Source organism: Bufo gargarizans, chromosome 4, assembly GCF_014858855.1.
Source record: "Bufo gargarizans isolate SCDJY-AF-19 chromosome 4, ASM1485885v1, whole genome shotgun sequence".
Lineage (NCBI taxonomy): Eukaryota > Metazoa > Chordata > Amphibia > Anura > Bufonidae > Bufo > Bufo gargarizans.
Genome location: NC_058083.1, coordinates 303,719,772 through 303,741,582, shown reverse-complemented (window position 1 = coordinate 303,741,582; position 21,811 = coordinate 303,719,772). Strand labels below are relative to the sequence as shown.

Here is a 21,811-nt window from a genome sequence, read left to right as displayed (position 1 = left end):
CCCACACCCTAAGGAGTAGTTTTATAGTCTCTCTATAGCCTTGCTCATAACTCTTCAATAGGCCAGATTCCAACAAGGAAAAAATATTATTGTGGGCATGACTAGTTACCAACTTCCCCAGAAGTGCGCTATGCTCTGATTCATAGCACCTCAAGAGCTGGGCTGCAATAAAGTATCCCTTAAAGTAGGGGAGATTTAAACCCCCACACTCCACTGATCTATACAAATACTCCAACTTAAGTCGAACTCGCTTTCTTCCCCATATTAAATCATTAATTAGACTCTCTATAAGTTTAAAATGTTTGTCTTGTATCCAAATAGGTGTATTCCTGAGCACATAGAGCAATTGTGGTAATATCACCATTTTAACTAGTGAAACTCGATCAGCTCTAGATAGGGGAAGTTTCAGCCAAATTCCTATTTTAGCTCTAATCTTTACCATGATGGGAATCAAATTAAGTTCTACAAAATTTTCGACCCGAGGCGATATCGTTAAACCCAAATATTGGAAGGTATCAACAATATCCAACTGTGTAACAGGAATCTCTTTCTGTGGTAGGGGGTCTATTGGAAGCAGACTAGTCTTGGTCCAGTTTATAAGAAGACCAGACACCTCACCAAATAATTTAACCATTTGAATAATCCTAGGGAGAGTGGTTTCCGTATGGTCTATAAAAAACAGAACATCGTCTGCATATAGTGAGATACGATCTTGTGTTCCCAGCGTACCAAATCCTTTGATCTGATCGTCCTGCCTAATGGCCATCGCAAGGGGTTCGATATATATATCAAATAGTAGGGGAGATAGTGGGCAACCCTGACGGGTGCCTCTATTTAACTCGATACTGCTACTCAAAATTCCATTAAGACTCAATTTAGCCCTTGGAGATCCATACAACAACCTAAGAGTGCGTATAAACCTCTCTCCAAAGCCCATCCTAGCAAGAACCTTCCAGAGGAAGCGCCACTCCACCCTGTCAAAGGCCTTAGAGGCATCTAATGACAGGATGGAGCGGGCGGTCCCCCCAGGGGCCTGGATATTAGAAAAGAGCCGGTGTAGATTATAATGTGTACCCTTATTTTTCATAAAACCGCTCTGATCCGGATGGACTATGGAGGAGATGACCCCAGAGAGCCTTGTAGCGAGGACCCTCGCCAAAAGTTTTACATCTGCATTAAGCAGTGAAATTGGTCTGTAAGATTCTAAATCTAGAGGGTCCTTGCCTTTTTTTGGAATTAATATCACTGTAGCCTCCATCATTGAATCCGGCAACCTCCCATCCTCCACTGATTCAGCAAAGACCTCCAGTAATCTAGGAAAAATACAGTCCCCATATTTGCTATAAAATTCATATGGAAGCCCGTCTGAACCAGGAGTAGAATTGGGTGAACATAATTTAATAGCTCCCTCAAGTTCCTTAATTGAGACCTCCAGTTCTAATGCTTTCTTTTGGTTCTCACTAATAGTTGAAAAGTTGATCCTATCTAGGTAAAGATCTATCTTATCGTCTGTAATATTAGAATCAGCCTTATACATATCAAGAAAATAATCAAGAAAGGCCTTCTCCACCGGACCCTGACCAATAGCTATTCTACCATCCCTCACTCGAACCCTCTCTATATGTTTTTTAGGTTGTTGATTGGAGATTACTCTGGAGAGTAGCCTACCGGGTCGCCCAGACTCTGTAAAATATTTTTGCCCTTTAAAGAAAAGATTCTGTTGAGCTTTATCCAGTAAAAAATTAGCATATATTTGTGTAGCTTTTTGCATATTTTCCCTATTTTTCTCCGTCTTATTTATATGAAAGGATTCTGTCGCTGTGATCACATGTTTCTCTAGATTCTTCTGTTTTTTCCCATATTCTCTTCTAAGATTCGTGATATTACTAACCATCAATCCCCTCATGTAGGCCTTAAAGGTATCCCATACCACTTGAATTTTTGCCGAGCCGTCGTTGATATCCCAGAATCGGCCTATTTCATTTCGAATTATTTCATGTGTCTTTATGACTGATAGCCAGTAGGGGTTTAATCTAAAGGGAGGTTTTGATATATATCTAACCTGAGAGAAACATAGTTCAAGTACTAACGGGGAGTGATCGGATATTGACCTTGTTTCATATTTCATTCGTTTTATCAATTTCATATATTTACTATTTATCAGTACTAGGTCAATTCTAGACAATGATTTACCTGCTTTACTAGAACATGAAAAAACCCTTTTCCCCTGTCCCAGATATTCCCAAGCGTCCTCAAATCCAGCCTCCAGGCAGAATCGTGCGAGGGGGGACCCCTGAACCGTACTGTCCCCCTTAGCAGTCATAGAGACCCTATCACGTAAAGGATCGATGACACAATTAAAATCCCCAATAATCAATGTTGGACATTCTGGCCATTTATCCATGAATACTAGAAGAGAATTAAGAACCAGCAGAGAAAAAGGCGGAGGAATATAGACAAAGGCCAAAATACATAACTCTCCCCCTAACCTGCAGTATAGAAAAATAAATCTTCCCTGTTGGTCGACAGAGGATGCCTCGCAAACGAAGTCAATAAGTCTATGTATCAGCACCGTAACCCCTCTCGAGTAATTGGAGAGGGTAGAATGATACGTATGCACAGCCCATCCCCTGTCGACCACTCTAGTGGTCTCCTCAGTAAGATGGGTCTCGAGCAAACATATTATTGCTGGTAGATGGACCTGAGTCAAGTCAAAAACCGCTTGTCTCTTACCTCTTTCCCCCAAACCACGTACATTCCAGGAAAAAATTCTAATCATCGTCATCACCAGTGGTTAAATGGAAGATTAGGAGAGAGGGAAAAAGGAAAAGACAAGATAAAAAGGGAAAATAATAAACTGAAAAAAAGGGAACCACACCTACTTTGACGCACCACAACCCAACCCCCCCCCCCACCCCTCTCCCACAGGCAACCCACCACATATTGTAGTAGATTTCTTTCCTAAGACCAACCCTCGACCCTCCCCCCAGTCAACCACCCCCCCGCCCTGATTTAGTATATGGCCAAAAAATTAACAGACTATTGCTGGTTAAATGCACTTGGTGTGACAGCTTCACCCTGATGTAGGCTTTAGCCAAAAAACAACCACACTATTGAGGGTTAAATGCACTTGGTGACAGGCGCAGCTTGCCCCTGATGTAGTATATGGCCAAAAAATAAACAGACTATTGCTGGTTAAATGCACTTGGTGTGACAGCTACACCCTGATGTAGGCTTTAGCCAAAAAACAACCACACCATTGAGGGTTAAATGCACTTGGTCGCAGCTTGGATGCACTTGGTCGCAGCACCGCACAAGACACAAAATGGCCGCCGATCACCCCAGAAAAAAGTGACTGACAAACGGTCTGGGCAGCCTAAAAACAGTGAGCAATTGAATTTCAGCAGCTCAATGATGCACAGCTGCAGATCGATCGATTAATCAAGTCCTTTGGAGGAGTTAATCTGCCTAATCTCGCCCTACTGTCGCAGCCGCAACCTCTCCCTACGCTAATCAGAGCAGAGTGACGGGCGGCGCTATGTGACTCCAGCTTAAATAGAGGCTGGGTCACATGGTGCTCTGGCCAATCACAGCCATGCCAATAGTAGGCATGGCTGTGACGGCCTCTTGGGGCAAGTAGTATGACGCTTGTTGATTGGCTGCTTTGCAGCCTTTCAAAAAGCGCCAAGAAAGCGTCACAAAAGCGCCAAGAAAGCGACGAACACCGAACCCGAACCCGGACTTTTACGAAAATGTCCGGGTTCGGGTCCGTGTCATGGACACCCCAAAATTCGGTACGAACCCGAACTATACAGTTCGAGTTCGCTCATCCCTACATATAACGCTTCATTACAATGCATTATTTCTTTCCTGTGATTTATAAAAAAAAAATTGCATATAATATACACAAAACGACTGCAAAATGAAAAGTAGAAATTTAACCCTAAGGGTCCATTCACACGTCCGTAGTGCATTGCGGATCCGCAATACACCCGGCCGGCACCCCCATAGAACTGCCTATTCTGGTCCGCAATTGGACCTGTTCTATTTTTTTCTGGAGCCGCAGACCGGAAGATCGGGGGCTCGCTCCGGAAATGCAGATGCGTATAGCACACTGTGTGCTATATGTATCCATTCCTGCCCCATAGAGAATGAATGGGTCTGCACCCGTTCTGCAATTTGCGGAACTGACCCATTCTGTGGACGTGTGAATGGACCCTAACAGTAGACCCAACCTTTGATGGGAGGGGGGAAATAGGACAAAAGAAAATCATACAACTCTTCTGGTCCACAAATGAACAACATTTAAACAGGAGCTATTCTTTTTGTTACTATTCAGTTTATAAAAAATTATGCTTGGCTCCAATTTCAAATTCACTGTGAAAGACCCAATTTCTAAAACTACTGTAAGTAGTCTGGTGAAAAAAGGAAGTCTTGCTATAGGTGTAGTAGAAGGCAAGCTGGTTTCTTTCAACAAATTTGCTTTGCAGAAACTGCAAAACATAATATATTATTTAAAGACCCCTGAGAAAGATGCTTTGCAATAATACATGTGGCGATTCATCCACAGAGTACTTTATAACAGATTGTCACCTCCCGGTCTCCCCTTCTTGGTTCATAGTGTTGAGGGAACCTGAACTGTAACTTTACGATTTTTGGTACCCGGACCCGAAGTTTGCTGGAAAAGTTTGTGTTCAGTGTTCAGGCATTTAATAAAGCTTGTTGAAAGGCTGCAAGGCAGCCAATCAACAAGCTTTTAAGTTGAGTGTCCTAGAAGCCATCACAGCCATGCCTTCTAAAGTAAAGTACACCTGCACTGCATACGTGACAGGGAAAATAATATAGTTAATCTGTCTGTTAGTTCAGTAGGTGATCTCATAGAATGAGGAGAGAATAAAATTAGGAGACGCTTCCCTGGTCGTGGTGCTGCTAGGGTTGCTGGAGTTCCTGTTGCAGGGAGAGGACGTGGTCGATCTGTGCCAGCTACATGCCCAAATGAAGCACCTTCCTCAGGTGCATGTAGGCAACAGAACGTTCAGCGTTATTTTGTAGGCCTGGAAACCGGTGTACTAATAGTGAGGCCAGAACAAGTAGAAGAGATAGTAGATTGGGTGGCTGACAGTGCCTCCAGTTCATTCACATTGTCTACTACCCTGTCCCCTGCTGAAAGCGCAGAACGGGCACCTACAGCCCTTGGGCATCTGTCTTTCATCTCACCCCCTTGCAAATCAGCCAAGCAGTCTGAGCCCCAAGTCATGCAGCAGTCTATTATGCTTTTTGATGAATCTGCTGGCAAAAAAAAAAAAATTGCGTTGTCTACCTCCTCCTCCACCACCACCGCTTCCACCTACACCTCAACGTCCACCGCCTCCTCAATCTCCTACTCCACTTTGACCTCCACCTCTTGGTTCAAGATCATAATTTTTATTTTATTTTTTACAAAATTCTTTTAATTTAATTCATTTCCCTATCCACATTTGTTTGCAGGGCAATTGTCCTGCTCTTACCCCTATTTTGCTTCCTTTTGCAGCCCTCTAGACCTTTCTATGACTTTTTTAGAGCCATTTTAATGCCCTAAAGTTCGGGTCCCCATTGACTTCAACCCGAACTAGAAATTTGCGGCGAAGATTGGCCGAACCCGGCGAACCCGAAGATACAGGTGTTCACTCAACCCTACTGGTTGATTCTGTTACACAGTACTGTTATTATTATACATTAACCTTTCTTTCCCCTTATTTACTGGGGTTCCTCTTTGATTTAAGGTCTGAATTAGTGTTGAGTGAAGCATTGAAAGCGGAATTCGGTCCGAACTTTAGGAAAGCTTTGATTCATAACAAATCTGAATTTCCTGGCGCTTCATAGTAACAAATTAGGTTTTCCTAAAATCGCAGCTGCACATGTTAGAAAATGAAAGTAAGAAGCCCAGGAATGCAAGATCACCCATAATCCTGAGTAGCCAGCCAATCCGCAGGTAACCATCCCCATCCACTAATAGGAAGGGATCCCGGACCTTACAAAGGGAGCCACATGAGATTATGGACATCCCTGTTGTGGATTCCTAAATTTTATTGCTTTGAGAAAGGTTTTCCTGCTTAAATGGTGAGTACTATCTCTGGTACCATCAAACAGGAGGACAGGGGCTGCTGCAGACATACTCGCACTCCCCAAACATGATATCTGAAGGGTTAAAAGTCAGCAATTGGCATTAGTGCCGGGTGGCTGCTCTTTAAAACAGCAGACACCTGGCGGCCAAGGCGTCCCCTGCACATGCCAGCAGGCACAATGTTTAAATGCTTGGCTGCCAAGGTAAAGGGTTGGGAAAGGGTTAACTTCCAAGCGGGAAGAATATGATTAGGCAGAGTGGTCTGATTTAAAGCGATTCATAACAAATTAATTCGGAACAAATCAAATTTATTAGTGAACCTCGGCAAGCCATTTGAATCGAATTTTTCAAAACGTTGCTCATCTCTAATCTGAATATCAAAATATTACATGTGATGGTTCACAAAATGGTTGGTTCATGTTTTTGCATGATAATGTTTTGCCCAGGCATCCTCCGCTGTATGCATTGTTGCTGGGGATTACCGCTAGCAACGGTCCGCAAGTGCAGGATTTGCTCCCCTGTTTATACATGCACAACTGCATATGGGTTTGAGCACTTCCTGCCTGTTTAACACGACACCATTTTTTTTTTCAATTGTTTGCATATAGAGATACCTGGAGGTGTATAAACTCCAATTTAAATGAGCCTGTTTTCTATCCACAGGGTTCATTTAGGTGCACCTGCGAGGCCTGGGTCATATTAGTCAGTCTTGAGTGGGACTCCCATTGCTAGCATGATTCCATGCTGGAGGTAACTGGTGAGTTGTCTGTGAGTCGGACCTCACGCTCCTATAATTTGCCCACTCGCTCCTGGTATTGCCCATACGCCTCAGGTAGGTGAGTGTTACGACCCGAGCTACTTGAGAAAAACTGCCACGCCAGGGATCACCTTGGAGCTGGCTTTGGTGTGCTCGGTTCCTTGCTATGTTGGGCAGTAGCAGGCGTACTGTCTAGGGGATGCTCGCTCCGCTTTTGAACCCTGCTCCCTCTTCTGCTGTGTTGGTGGCTCTGTGCGACCACCGCCTCTTCCTCCGAACTGCACAGGTCACTCGCATGACCTTGATTCCATGTGGGGTCGAGGACCTCATCGTCCTCCACATCATCTTCCACCCAGTCTTCACCCCTGCCCTCCTTGTCGGTCTGCACACGGCAGAAAGCCACATCAGTTGGCACCTGTGTTTCGTCATCATCCGAGACGTGCTGCGGTGGTCCTCCCATGTACTCATCTTGAAATATAAGTGGTTGGGCATCGGTGCACTCAATCTCTTCCACTTCGGGGGCAGGGGTATGTGGATGGCCCTGGGAAACCCTGCTAGCAGAGTCATCAAAAACCAGAAGAGACTGCTGTATGACTTGGGGCTCAGACTGCTTGGCTGATTTGCAAGGGGGTGAGGTGACAAACTGATGGACATCGGCTGCAGGTGCTAACTCTGATCTTTCAGCAGGAGACTGGGTGGGAGACAATGTGAAGGAACTGGAGGCACTGTCAGCAACCCAATGTAATATCGCCTGTACTTGTTCTGGCCTTACGATTCGTAGAGCCAAAGGCTTCAAATTTAGTATTTTTCTCCAAATGTTTTTTTTTTTTTTTTATAACAGAAGATAACAGCAGTATCTAATGCATGTATTTCACACTGACAGATGCAGCAAATGCAGCAAATTTTGTATTTTTCCCAAAATGGGTGTTTTTTTATAACAAAAGATAAGAGCAGTATCTAACGCGTGTATTTCAAACTGACAGATACAGCAAATGCTGCAAATTTTGTATTTTTCCCAAAATGGCATCTTTTTCTTATAATAGAAGATAACAGCAGTATCTAACGCGTGCATTTCACACTGACAGATGCAGAAAAGGCTGCCAATTTAGTATTTTTCCCAAAATGTTTTTTTTTTTTTTTTTTTTACAGAAGATAACAGCAGTATCTAACGCATGTATTTCACTTTAACATATGCAGCAAATGCTGCAAATTTAGTATTTTTCCCAAAATGGGTGTTTTTTTTTAAATAACAGAAGATAACAGCAGTATCTAGCACGTGTATTTCACACTGACATATACAGCAAATGCTGCAAATTTGGTATTTTTCCCAAAATGGGTGGGGATTTTTTATAACAGAAGATAACAGCAGTATCTAACGCGTGCATTTCACACTTACAGATGCAGAAAAGGCTGCCAATTTAGTATTTTTCCCAAAATGGGTGCTTTTTTTTAATAACTGAAGATAGCAGTATCTAATGCGTGTATTTCACTCTGACAGATGCAGCAAAGACTGCAAATTTAGTACTTTTCCCAAAATGGGTGTTTTTTTTTTTTTAAACCAGACGATAACAGCAGTATCTAGCACGTGTATTTCACACTGACAGATACAGCAAATGCTGCAATTTTTTTTATTTTTCCCAAAATGTTTTTTTTTCTTTCTTTTATAACAGAAGATAGCAGTATCTAACGCGTGTATTTCACACTGACAGATGCCACAATGGCTGCAAATGTAGTATTTTTCCCAAAATGGCATTTTTTTTATAACAGAATATAACAGCAGTATCTAACGCGTCTATTTCACACTGATGTGACAGATGCAGAAAAGGCTGCAAATTTTGTATTTTTCCCAAAATGGGTGCTTTTTTTATAACAGAATGTGACAGCAGTACATAACGCTTGTATTTCACACTGACAGTTGCAAAAAGGGCTGTCAAATTTAGTATTTTGCCCAAAAAGTGTGTTTTATAAAAACCTGAAAATTATTGCATTATTTCAAGCTTAAATTTCACACTGACAAATGCTGCATGGGCCCCAGATGTAGGGTATTGCTAAAATGGGTGCTTTTTTAAACCCAGAAAATTATTGCTGTATTTCAAGCGTGTATTTAATAATGACTGATACAGCAAATGTCGCAAAATTTGGATTTTGCCCTAAATGGGTGTTTTTTTTTTATATAACAGAATATGACAGCAGTATATAACGCTTGTATTTCACACTGACAGATGCAGCAAGGGCTGTAAAATTTTGAATTTTCCACAAAAAGGGTGTTCTTTAAAAACTGAAAATTATTGCAGTATTTCAAACTTAAATTGCACGCTGACAAATGCTGCATAGGCCCCAGATAGAGGGTATTTGCCAAAAATGGATGCTTTTTTAAACCCAGAAAATTATTGCTGTATTTCAAGCTTGTATTTAACAATGACAGATGCAGTAAATGCCGCAAAATTTGGATTTTGCCCAAAATAGGTGTATTTTTAATAACAGAATATGACAGCAGTATATAATGCTTGTATTTCACACTGACAAATGCAGCAAGGGCTGTAAAATTTAGCATTTTACTCAAAAAAAATGTTTTTTTAAAACCCAGACAATTATTGCAGTATTTCAAGCTTAAATTGCACACTGAAAAATGCTGCATAGGCCCCAGATAGAGGGTATTGCCAAAAAATGTGTGCTTTTTTAACCCAGAAAATTAGTGCAGTATTTGAAGCTTGTATTTAACAATGACAAATGCTGCAAAGTCCACAGATGTAGGGTCTTGCCAAAAATTGGTGATTTTTTTAAACCCAGAATATAATTGCAGTATTTCAAGCTTATATTTCACTGTCACAAATGCACATATGCTGTGCTGGTGCACAGAACTTTCATAAAATGGCCGCCGCCACCCACCTAACTAATAGACGGATACAAGTTTTTTTTCTGTGTCACTGGGCTCAGGGCAAGGCAAAAAGATTGTGCACTGCACCCACAAAACAAAATCTAGGTAGATCGCTGAGTTAACAAGCACTTCAGATTAAAGATTCTGTCCTATTCTCTCCCTCACAGCAGCAGCATCCTATCCCTACACTAATCGGAGCAGAGTGACGTGCAGCGCTACGTGACTCCAGCTTATATAGAGGCTGGGTCACATGCTACACTGGCCAATCACAGCCATGCCATTAGTAGACATGGCTGTGATGATTTCTAAGGGCACACAAGTTAAACGCTTGTTGATTGGCTGCTCTGCAGCCTTTCAAAAAGCACCATTAACTTGCTGAACAACGAACCCAAAATCAAACTTTTACTGAAAAGTTTGTGTTCGGGTCCGAGGTCCAAAAATCCAAATGTTTGGTACGTACCTGAACTTTACAGTTCGGGTTCACTCAACCCTAGTTGCAAAAACAGAAACAATTTTTTTTTTATTGATTTACAAAAACATACTCATATAAAAGGCTATCTGCCCACCTGGTATGTTTTGGTAGATCAATAAAGTTTTTTTTGTTTTTGTTTTTTTGCAACGCTATCTACCTTACAGTTACTCTACAAACAAAACCGTTCCAAATCATACAGGTGTGGTTGTGCGTGAAAATCCCAGTAACTGAGTAGAATGTGAAATACTCAGACCGGCACCAACAACCATGCCACACTCAAAATTGCTTAAATCACCTTTCTTTCCCATTCTGACATTCAGTTTGGAGTTCAGGAGATTGTCTTGACCAGGACCCCAACCCTAAATGCATTGAAGCAACTGCCATGTGATTGGTTGACTAGATAATCGCATTAATGAGAAATAGAACAGGTGTTCCTAATAATTCTTTAGGTGAGTGTATATCTGATGCTTGTTTTCCATCCTCTATAACCTCATGAGAATGAGGCTAGACATCTTCTGCCATGTTACCCTGAACGCAAACATAGGGTACTGTCTCTTTAAGAAATGTATAATCAGTGAAGACAGGCTTTAAACATCAAATATTTCTCCAATTTGACCCCAATCTGCAGGAGGGTCAGTTGGGATGTAAAAGCACACAAGCCCAAAACTTAACAATGAACTGTGGGCTGTGTGAGACTACTATGAGCAGGATAGGATCATAGCTGCAAGCGATCAAAACAGCTATTTGACCAACAACTTTTGTGACAGTCGAGTCTTTTTTACTAGAGGTCTCACCCAGGTTAGCAGGTATGTAATTTGAGCTGCTCTGAAGAATACAGCTATCGCTGGCGACAGTACATGTATTCGCTATGGCCGGGTCACAAGATGGCGCCCACACAGTAAGATAGCCTTCAGTATGGCGCTATTTCTCTTTATGATGCTGGGCTCAGGTAGGCACAATTTAAAGTATGATACCTTACACCGCGCTTGCGGTACTTTTTATTCATTCCGACCGGAGCAGCTGAGAGGCTCTTTAGGCGACTCCACTCCGCCTCAAATCCAGGCTGTGGATTCCTTACCCTCTAGGCCACGCTCTCAACTCTGGGTCTGTGCGGTCCTTTAAGCCTTGAAAGGTCGCGATCTAGGGGTAGATGTTGTTCAGCGGCGTCTGAAATCTTACATCAGGCCAACGGCAGCAATACTCTTGCCGGCTGAGGCGGAACGGAAGCTCTATGGTTGGCCCCACTCTTCTTTAAATCTACGCCAGGGATTTCGTCTCCACTAGGCCTCACTAGAATCTCCGGATCGGAGCGGTATTTTGGCCCCAGGGAGATCTTAAAATGAGGCAGGTGTTAATCAGCGTCTCCAAAGCTTTGAGATGAGGTTTAAAAACTTTATATTATGGGCGGATTAGGCTAGATTAGGTCTGCTCTGACAGAGCTGCTGAGATAGACGTCTTTCCCGGTCAGCAGCTAGCCACACACCCCTTTTGTAGTAATTTCTTATTTATTTTGTTATTATTATTACATTATTTTAATCCATCTGCATAGTTAATTACTGGCCAACGTTTCGGTCCCACGCGGACCTTGTTCACGGCCTAGTACAAATATGGACAAAGGAAACACACTATGAACAGCTGGGTACATGATTATAGAAAACAATAGAACACAATAGAATGCATGATTTTGTAATGCAAAAGGACATGATGACATAGGAGCAGGAGTGAAATGGAGTACACAAAATTGCACAATAACATAATACATCTCACGCTTGATCTGTGGCGGAATTAGGTAATCAGTTACACAATACTTGTAGGGATGAGGATAGGTAGGCTAAAGAATACTAAGCTAAGGATTATTAGTCACATCCATTATAGTGTGTTTCCTTCATCCATATTTGTACTAGGCCGTGAACAAGGTCCGTGTGGGACCTAAACGTTGGCCAGTAATTAACTATGTGGATGAATTAAAATAATGAAATAATAATGAAATAAATAAGAAATTACTACAAAAAGTTTCCTGTGAGTGCCGTGGTTTCTATCATTACTGTTAGCACCCTTTACCACTGAGCACCGCCTATCTCCAAGAGGAGTGCCGTTCAACCCTTTTGTTTAATGTGGTCACCCTCAAACACAGATGATGATGATGCCCCTTTTTCACCCGGCTATCACCCTGCAATCAGTTACATCATCATCCACTACTGTCTGCTCGTCACTTGTCTCACACTCATGACCACGTCCCTGACCGCTAGCAATATGTGCTCCTACCTGACTGTCGTCATCACTAGTTGCATGCCTAAGGGAGGACACAACAAACAACTCCTACAAGTTTGTGCTGGCTTGTAGCTGGTGACTATCCTCACTGAAAAGCAGAACCAGCAGTATGCATTACTTCCCTAGCCAAAGGAGCAGAAAGCTTCAGTTGCAGGACAGGTGAGTGCACAGAAGTTGTTCCTGGGCCAAGCCAACTAAATATGGTGTCAGAGGAACCTACCAATTTCTGGCTGTGTGTGTCTGTTGTCACCTGAGATGATGTTGAAGTTTATCGCAATAAATTTGAGAATTGTAGAATTTGTGATCTCCAGTCATTATTTTTGCGATTGCGGAAATCGCGACTAATGATGCATATATTTTTTGTGCAGTACTTGCAACTTAACATTTTATCAGGTCTGAGTAGATATTACTGATTGGTGCACTAATTATTGTTGTGACATCACAGCACTATGTCTGTAGCATGTATGTAAGGACAGCAGAGAAACAGTAATTACCATCACACTACCTAGCACCCTGCACTGGAACCTATCAGCTACACTATATCACTATCTAACCTACACTGACTATCTCCCACTAACTATCTGAATTATATATTTGAGCTAACTAACTAGCTTATGTAACTGGATAAGGAATGGGATCCAGATGAAAGCACAGAGAACAGCAATGACACTGCTCTCTCTCTCAGAACCGCAAAAAACAAAAACTGCTGAAAATGGCTGCTGTTGAGTTTCTTATATAGTAAAGGGGTAGGCAACTTTCCTATTGGTTGCTAGGGATGTTGCTAAGCACTGACAAAGTGGGAGGTTACTGATGGAAAAAAAACTAGAATATTACGAATATATAGCACCATATTCTACATCTTCGCGCATTCTCAAAGTGACGATATTTGCGATAAAAATTTGCGATTAGAATATTTGAGATCAACACTATTAGGCTATTCTTATTGTTACTATTATTATAATTGCGCTTAGCTTCAAATTAAAAAAAATCATAATCTTTGCAGACCTCCTAGCGGAAGAGCATGAAAAGCCATCAGAACCCAAGAAGAAAGAGGAAGAGCCAGGAGAACCCAAAAAAGGTAACCACATATCTCATCATTTTCAATGGACTAATATATTAAGATGTAACAATTTGTAATAAAGATCTTTGCAAGCTGACTTATTGTCTCTTACTTATTTTCCGAATTATTTTAAATATAGTGTACACAACACAAGAGTGTAAACATTTTAAATATAAAAGTAACTGTAAAAAAAAAACACCCATCCCAGGAAGAAAAAAATAAATAAATTGCACAAATTATCTGGTCCATGGCTTTAGAACTCCTGTTACTGTGTTATATTTGGGCTTGGCTTCAAAGTCGAAATTTTTGCACTGTAAGCCATTATACACTGGTCAATTTACTCTGAGAGACCCAATTTAAAAAAAATGGTAAGTCTGGGGGAAAAAATGATTTAGATTTAGTACTTTGCAATCTAAGTGAAGAAAAAAAAAAAAACACGAAGAGCAAACAGAACCCAGGAGAGAACATGACAAGGCTTTAGAACCCACAGAAGGTAATATGTTAGATTAAAAACACCTAGTATAATTTCTTCTTTACATTTGTCTAGGCATAAATAGGTTTTGAACATATAATACACTAAGTTTATAATATTTATTGTAATGAAACACTCACTGTGCTGGGAATCTCTAAGCAATGTGATAATTAATAAAATATACACAAAGATACAGATACAGATACAGTCTTCAATTTATTTGTATTTTTTCCAGAGGCTACAGTGAAAAAAGAGCTGCCTTCAGAACACAAGAAAGGTAACCAAAAATGCACTTATGCAGTGAGATTTCTTAAATTTCCAACTGGTAACTGAGGAGTCACTTAGTGGGTACAGTAGCACCCATTAACTTAGTTTTATTAGTTATAGCATTTGCTATAACCTCTTTCTACTCCCCCCCCCCCCCAAAAAAAAAAAAAGTCCAACAGTATTAATCTTCAAAATATATTCTGCAATATATGTAATCCCTTTACAGATGTACTGTAGCTATTGGTAACATTGCAAACTATATAGTACTACAATAACATTTCAATTTAGGCTGCAGTCAGTTAATGGGCTAAGACAGAAGCCTAACTTACAAATTAGTAGTCATCTCTGCATATTGAGGTTGCACATTTCTGATTGGATCCCCTCACTCTTTTATTTATTTACATTAATCTCATGATTAATGTAAAAATACAATTCAGACATGATATAGTTCAAGCTCTTTCTAACAAAAATAGGAACAGCCCTGTACCATACATGGATCCAGAGATCTCCCCATTTATTACTACTATTGCTCTGATAGTCTTAATTCAATCTGGCAGCTCAGGTGGTCATGTCCTTTCTGCTGTGACTCTCTTCATGTAGCTGCCACACTTATAAGAGAAGATAGGGCTGGTGGACATTAAAGTAGTGGAAGCGTGAAACAAGGGATGTGTGTCATCCTTGGTGAGGTGGGCCAAGAAATAAGGAAAAGAACGGGCAACAGATGGCACTACAGATTAGATTTTATATTATAACTCTGTGGTTATGCTATTTTTTTTGATCACATGCAGTTAGAAAATCATTCATATCTATGTGTTCGTTTGAAAAATAAAGAATAGTTTTTGTGGGACAACTTGTGTTTTACTTTCATATGAAGCTTTTTCCTACTCATCATAGTCCTCTGGCTGGCATACTATATATTGTGGGGATGTGCTTGTGGTAGGCTACGATAGCGGCGGCAGTATAGAGGCAATCACAAACAGTCTTTGTGATACACCGTGACTTTATTCACACCAAAGGCATAACAGGCAATGTGCAGACCACACAGGTGCATATCCACATATGGAGTGCAAAAGTCCTTCCATAGAAAATAAACAGCAGGATTGAGTCACCTTGTTTTTGGACAGACCACAGCGGTCCTGTATGCTTCTAGGCTACCTGCCTTTGTCTCCCTCAGGCCAGAGCCCCTTCGGCTAGTAGCACCACAGGTCCCAGACTCTCCTTCACCAGTACTGACTCTGTCTGTGGAAATCTCCAGCACAGCAAGACCCCCCCCCCCCATCTTCAGCAGGCTGGGTTCTTTAAAGGCCCAGCTCCACTAAAAACCTGGGTTGGCCGTGGGGAACAGGCACCCACCCAGCTCTTTACCTGTTCCCAGTAAGAACCAGCCCGGACATGCTACGCCAGCAGCATTCGCCGCTTTAACTGCAATGATCCGGTTCTTACTCCACCGAGGCCAGGACCTCTGGTGGCACGTATCGTCCCTCCATTATTATCCCGGGGACTCTCCTGCAATATTTATTAGGACCTCGAGTTTTTATAATGAATAGAATCACCTGAAGTATAAAACTCTCTACCGTTCAACTGTTCAAACAAATTACATATTTTAAAATTCAGTATAGATTATAATAGCTTATATTGCAATGTGTCGTTTTTAGAAACCCCAAAGGAAAAGAAAGACAAAAGATCCACTGAACCAGTGTCAGGTAGAAACTAGAGATTAGCAAATTTAGAAAAAATGCGATTTTCCGGTTTGCCGAATTTTTGGTGGGGAAAATTTGGTTCGATCCGAATATATTTGCAGCGAATTTACGTTAAAAAACGGCTATTTCCTGGCTGCAGAGAGCCTTTATAGTGGTGTAGAACACTGTGCCTGGGCTTCACAGAGGCAGCGGTAGTAGCAGACAGTTAGTGCGGAGTGTTGGGGGTAAAAATCACCTACTCGGCGGTGTAGCAGTTTTTTCCTAAGCCGCCAGAGGAGGTGAACATGGCTATTTGCCGAATCTGCGGGAAAAAGGTGAAACATGGCTAGGGTGCCAATGTTGGCACCAATGTTCTGCATCAACATATGCAGCATCACCATAAGTTGGCCTTGGAGAACCGTGGCTCCAATGTGGTGATTTAGCCTGCTGTAGCAACCGCTACATCACCCAGTGGTGCGCAACCAATTTCAGGCAGTCAAGGCTCCACCACATCAGCCGAAAGGAGCTGTCTGTCCTTCCCATCATCTACCAGTCGCGATGCTCCTGCTCTTCGCCTTCCTACTCCTCGTCAGTCATTCAGTCAGAAATCGATCCCCGAAGCGATTTCCAAGAGGCAACAGTATGCATGCACTCATCCAATGGTGCAGAGGCTGAACGTGCTCCTGGCCAAGTTGCTGGTGCTGCAGTCCCTCCCTTTCCAAGTGGTGGACTCTGCCCCTTTCAGAGAACTGATGGCTTGTGCCGAGCAGCGGTGGAGAGTCCCAAGCCGTCATTTATTTGTCAAAAAGGCAGTAACAGCCCTGCACAAATATGTAGAACAGAAGGTGGGACAGTCCTTGAGCCTGTCAGTGTCTGCTAAAGTGCATGGCAGCGCTAACGTGAGGAGCTGTAACTATGGTCAAGGACAATATATATCGGCCCACTAGGTAAATGTGGTTCCTACCCAGCCAAACCAGCAACTTGGTCAGGTGACGTCGCTTTCACCTCCACGCTCTCACGCCGTTGGTCCTGCGACAATGTCCGCCTCTTCCTCATAATCCACCAACCTGTCCTCAGCCTCCACTGCAGGGACAATTCACAGTGCTCCTCAAGCATACCACATGTGCAGAGCACGGCGGTTTCACGCTGTTCTACACCTCGTTTGTCTGGGTGAATGGAGTCCCACAGTGGAGGAACTGCTCCGTGTCCTTTATCAAGAAACCGAATCCTGGCTTTCTTTGTGACAAATTAAAATCGGATCTATGGTGACCAACAATGGGAAAAACATGGTGTCGGCGCTACGTCAAGGAGGCTGAGCCATGCGTCTTTCATGGCGCACATGTTCAATCTGGTTGTCAAGCAGTTCCTGAAGTCTTCCATCCATCTGCAAGACATCCTAAAAATGGCCCAAAAACTTTGTATGCACTTCAGCTACTCATATACCGCCAAGCCTCCTTGAGCTGCAGCGTCAGAACGGGGTCCCCAACATAGGCTGATATGCAACGTTTCCATCAGTTGGAATTCCACCCTCCATATGTTGGACCGACAGTATGAACAGAGAAAGGCCATAAACGATTTCTTGATGATCCAAGCGGACAGGAGTACTCCCCTGTGTAACTTCGATGTCGGCCAGTGGCAGCTCATGGTTGACACCTGCTGTTTGCTCAGGCCCTTTGAGAATGCTATATTATTTTTCAGTTGCCAGGACTATGGGATGCACAATGTCATTCCACTGCTTTATATCCTGGAACATATGCTGGCACATCTGGCTGGTCAAGGGACTGGAGACGCGGCATCTAAATCTCATGGCCACATGAGCTGTGTGGGGGCTAAACTGGAGGAGGAGGACATTGGAGCACAAGCAATATGTAGCTAAATGGGTGATTTTTATACACAGGTGACAAGAGAGGAGGAGCAGGAGCAGCCAGAGGAGCAATAGGGAGATGAGGAAGATGAGGCAGATGACCCAGACACACTATGGCAGTATGCAGTGGAGATGGAGGCAGGGAGTCTCTGCGAGTCATTTGCGCAATTGGCCCGCTGCATGCTCACTTGCTTGGGTAGTAACAGCCAAATTGTCACCATTCGGCAGAGGGAAAACTTCTGGCTCTCCAGCTTGTTGGACCCTAGCTACCGGTCCAAAATGGGGGCCTTTTTTACACCTGCTGAGAGGACAAACTAAACTACCTATGTAGTCAGTTGGCCTCTGCCTATCTGTGCCATTGTCCATCCTCTTGCAGGTCTTACCGGGGGGCCCTCTGCGCTCTCGTTCCACTGCCATGGCTGCTGTGGCGGGGGGGAGCAGTACCAGCTCCAGAAAGTCAATGGAGGACAGATCCGTTTTCTGTTGTGGCAGATTGTGTCAGAGAAAATAGATCTGTCTTGCTCCGTATCCCAGGATGGAAAGCAAACTACAACATGTTGCAGTTTGATGTCCAGTGTGGGCATTTTGGAGCATTCCATTCTATTAAGTTCAGTTGTGTCCCCATATGATGGATCTCAATACCGGAAAACTAAAATGCTAGTGTGAAAGTAGCATATATAAATCTTCCCAATCCCTAACTCCCTGTAAGACCCTAAATTCACTGTCAAATTAGCAAACTTCACAATCACTTGAAAGCCAAATTTGGGGGAATTTCTAAACAAATTGCATTCTTTTAAAATAGATTGTCTCAGTATTTGCCATATTTCAGACAATTTATATTTGCAGAGACACCAGAAAAAGAACATAAAGAGCCAGCAGTGGCAAAGAAAGGTAGGATGCATATTGATGCATTGGGCACAAAGATTACTAAACACGTTGCTAAATGGAGAAGTTAGACAGCACAATAAGCTTAATTCAGAATAATTTTATAAGGTTTTATTTTTCCATAATGTTTTTATTTACCGCAAAACATAATTTACACGATAAACCCAGCAAAAGAGGGACAAAGGAAATGTTCCCTATATGTTTTTTTTTTTTCTTTTGGGAAATTTTATTTTTACCATAAATATAAAATGAACCCTTTAGCCAGTCGAATTAGGTTATTTTATGCTAATTAAATGGATTGGGTTTTTTCATGTATTATTGCAAAGACTTAAATTGCCATTAGTTTGAGTTTTAGGAGTATTATTATATAGAAAATGACTATTTATTGTCAAAGAAGAAATAATTAGGAGAACCATTTACATGGTCCAAGACTCAGGGCAATGATTGGGAACAAACTGATAAAACATTGTCTAATTGTTCAACTACATTTATAAGCAGAACTCTCCTCTGTATGAGAATGACTTGTCACTACTATAAGCATTTGTCCTCATACAGATTAATTGTTTGTAAGCAGAACATTCTCCTTTACATATTTGCTGCCACAACGGATGACTTTAGGTGTCAAATAATAGATACAATCACCTGACAAATGAGTGTTTGCTTAATCAGAGGATAAGATGATTGGCAGCACATGTACAGATGTAGCATGGTCAGCACTCAAACTCTTAACTCAAATTTCTTAAATCATTGTGTTATCTTGAAACAAAAGCCATTGAAAAGCAATTGAAGGTGTTTGCTTAGTTTAGATAACACATCTCAGAAATCTCAGAAAGCATGAGTGTGAACTCTACTAGATCGGTACATGGGGCAATTATCAGGAAGGGGCTTGTTCCCAATAACTGGTCTTATAAATTGGTCCTTACTTTGTTATTTAAAAGTCATTAAACATGAAGTATTTAAATCGGTAACTTTGCCCCCCCCCCCCCCCCCCACCACCAAAATCAGATTTACATAGAGGCCCTTTTGGTGGAAACAGCCATTGTGTATAGGTTTCAATTAGCTTAACACATTAATAGAGTTGAGCGAACACCTGGATGTTCGGGTTCGAAAAGTTCGGCCGAACTTCCCGGAAATGTTCAGGATCCGAACCCGACCCGAACTTCGTCCCGAACCCCATTGAAGTCAATGGGGACCCAAACTTTTCGGCACTAAAAAGGCTGTAAAACAGCCCAGGAAAGGGCTAGAGGGCTGCAAAAGGCAGCAACATGTGGGTAACTCCCCTGCAAACAAATGTGGATAGGGAAATGAATTAAAATAAAAATAAAATAAATAAAAATTAACCAATATCAATTGGAGAGAGGTCCCATAGCAGAGAATCTGGCTTCACGTCACCCACCACTGTAACAGTCCATTGTCATATATTTAGGCCCCGGGACCCAAGCAGAGGAGGGAGGTCCCATAACAGAGAATCTGGCTTCATGTCAGCAGAGAATCAGTCTTCATGTCATAGCAGAGAATCAGGCTTCAAGTCACCCACCACTGTAACAGTCCATTGTCATATATTTAGGCCCCGGCACCCAGGCAGAGGAGAGAGGTCCCATAACAGAGAATCGGGCTTCATGTCAGCAGAGAATCAGTTTTCATGTCATAGCAGAGAATCAGGCTTCACGTCACCCACCACTGTAACAGTCCATTGTCATATATTTAGGCCCCGACACCCAGGCAGAAGAGAGAGGTCCCATAACAGAGAATCTGGCTTCATGTCAGCAGAGAATCAGTCTTCATGTCATAGCAGAGAATCAGGCTTCACGTCACCCAACACTGGAACAGTCTATTGTCAGATATTTAGGCCCAGGCACCCAGGCAGAGGAGAGAGGTCCCGTAACAGAGAATCTGGCTTCATGTCAGCAGAGAATCAGTCTTCATGTCATAGCAGAGAATCAGGCTTCGCGTCACCCAACATTGGAACAGTCCATTGTCAGATATTTAGGCCCAGGCACCCAGGCAGAGGAGAGAGGTCCCGTAACAGAGAATCTGGCTTCATGTCAGCAGAGAATTAGTCTTCATGTCATAGCAGAGAATCAGGCTTCACGTCACCCACCACTGTAACAGTCCATTGTCATATATTTAGGCCCGGCACCCAGGCAGAGGAGAGAGGTCCCATAACAGAGAATCTGGCTTCATGTCAGCAGAGAATCAGTTTTCATGTCATAGCAGAGAATCAAGCTTCACGTCACCCAACACTGGAACAGTCCATTGTCAGATATTTAGGCCCAGGCACCCAGGCAGAGGAGAGAGGTCCCGCAACAGAGAATCTGGCTTCATGTCAGCAGAGAATCAGTCTTCATGTCATAGCAGAGAATCAGGCTTCACGTCACCCAAGACTGTAACAGTCCATTGTCATATATTTAGGCCCCGGTACCCAGGCAGAGGAGAGAGGTCCCATAACAGAGAATCTGGCTTCATGTCAGCAGAGAATCAGTCTTCATGTCATAGCAGAGAATCAGGCTTCACGTCACCCAACACTGGAACAGTCCATTGTCAGATATTTAGGTCCAGGCACCCAGGCAGAGGAGAGAGGTCCCGTAACAGAGAATCTGGCTTCATGTCAGCAGAGAATCAGTCTTCATCATAGCAGAGAATCATGCTTCACGTCACCCAACATTGGAATAGTCTATTGTCATATATTTTGGCCCCGGCGCCCAGACAGAGGAGAGGTTCATTCAATTTTGGGTTGCCCCGCAATATAATGGTAAAATGAAAATAAAAATATGATTGAATGAGGAAGTGCCCTGGAGTACAATAATATATGGTTAAGGGGAGGTAGTTAATGTCTAATCTGCACAAGGGATGGACAGGTCCTGTGGGATCCGTGCCTGGTTCATTTTTATGAACGTCAGCTTGTCCACATTGGCTGTAGACAGGCGGCTGCGTTTGTCTGTAATGACGCCCACTGCCGTGCTGAATACACATTCAGACAAAAGGCTGGCCGCCGGGCAGGCCAGCACCTCCAAGGCATAAAAGGCTAGCTCTGGCCACGTGGACAATTTAGAGACCCAGAAGTTGAATGGGGCCGAACCATCAGTCAGTACGTGGAGGGGTG

The 21,811-nt window shown here is 42.6% G+C and overlaps 1 protein-coding gene across 1 annotated transcript in view; it reads left to right on the top strand.

Annotated features, from left to right (window-relative positions):
• Positions 1–21,811, top strand: part of LOC122935391 (titin homolog) — an 848,771-nt gene that overhangs the window by 587,546 nt on the left and 239,414 nt on the right. Inside the window, exons 66-68 of the mRNA XM_044291163.1 lie at positions 13,485–13,559; positions 14,249–14,290; positions 18,670–18,714. Of these exons, the coding sequence (XP_044147098.1) occupies positions 13,485–13,559; positions 14,249–14,290; positions 18,670–18,714 (162 nt within the window). The remainder of the gene's footprint in view (positions 1–13,484; positions 13,560–14,248; positions 14,291–18,669; positions 18,715–21,811) is intronic.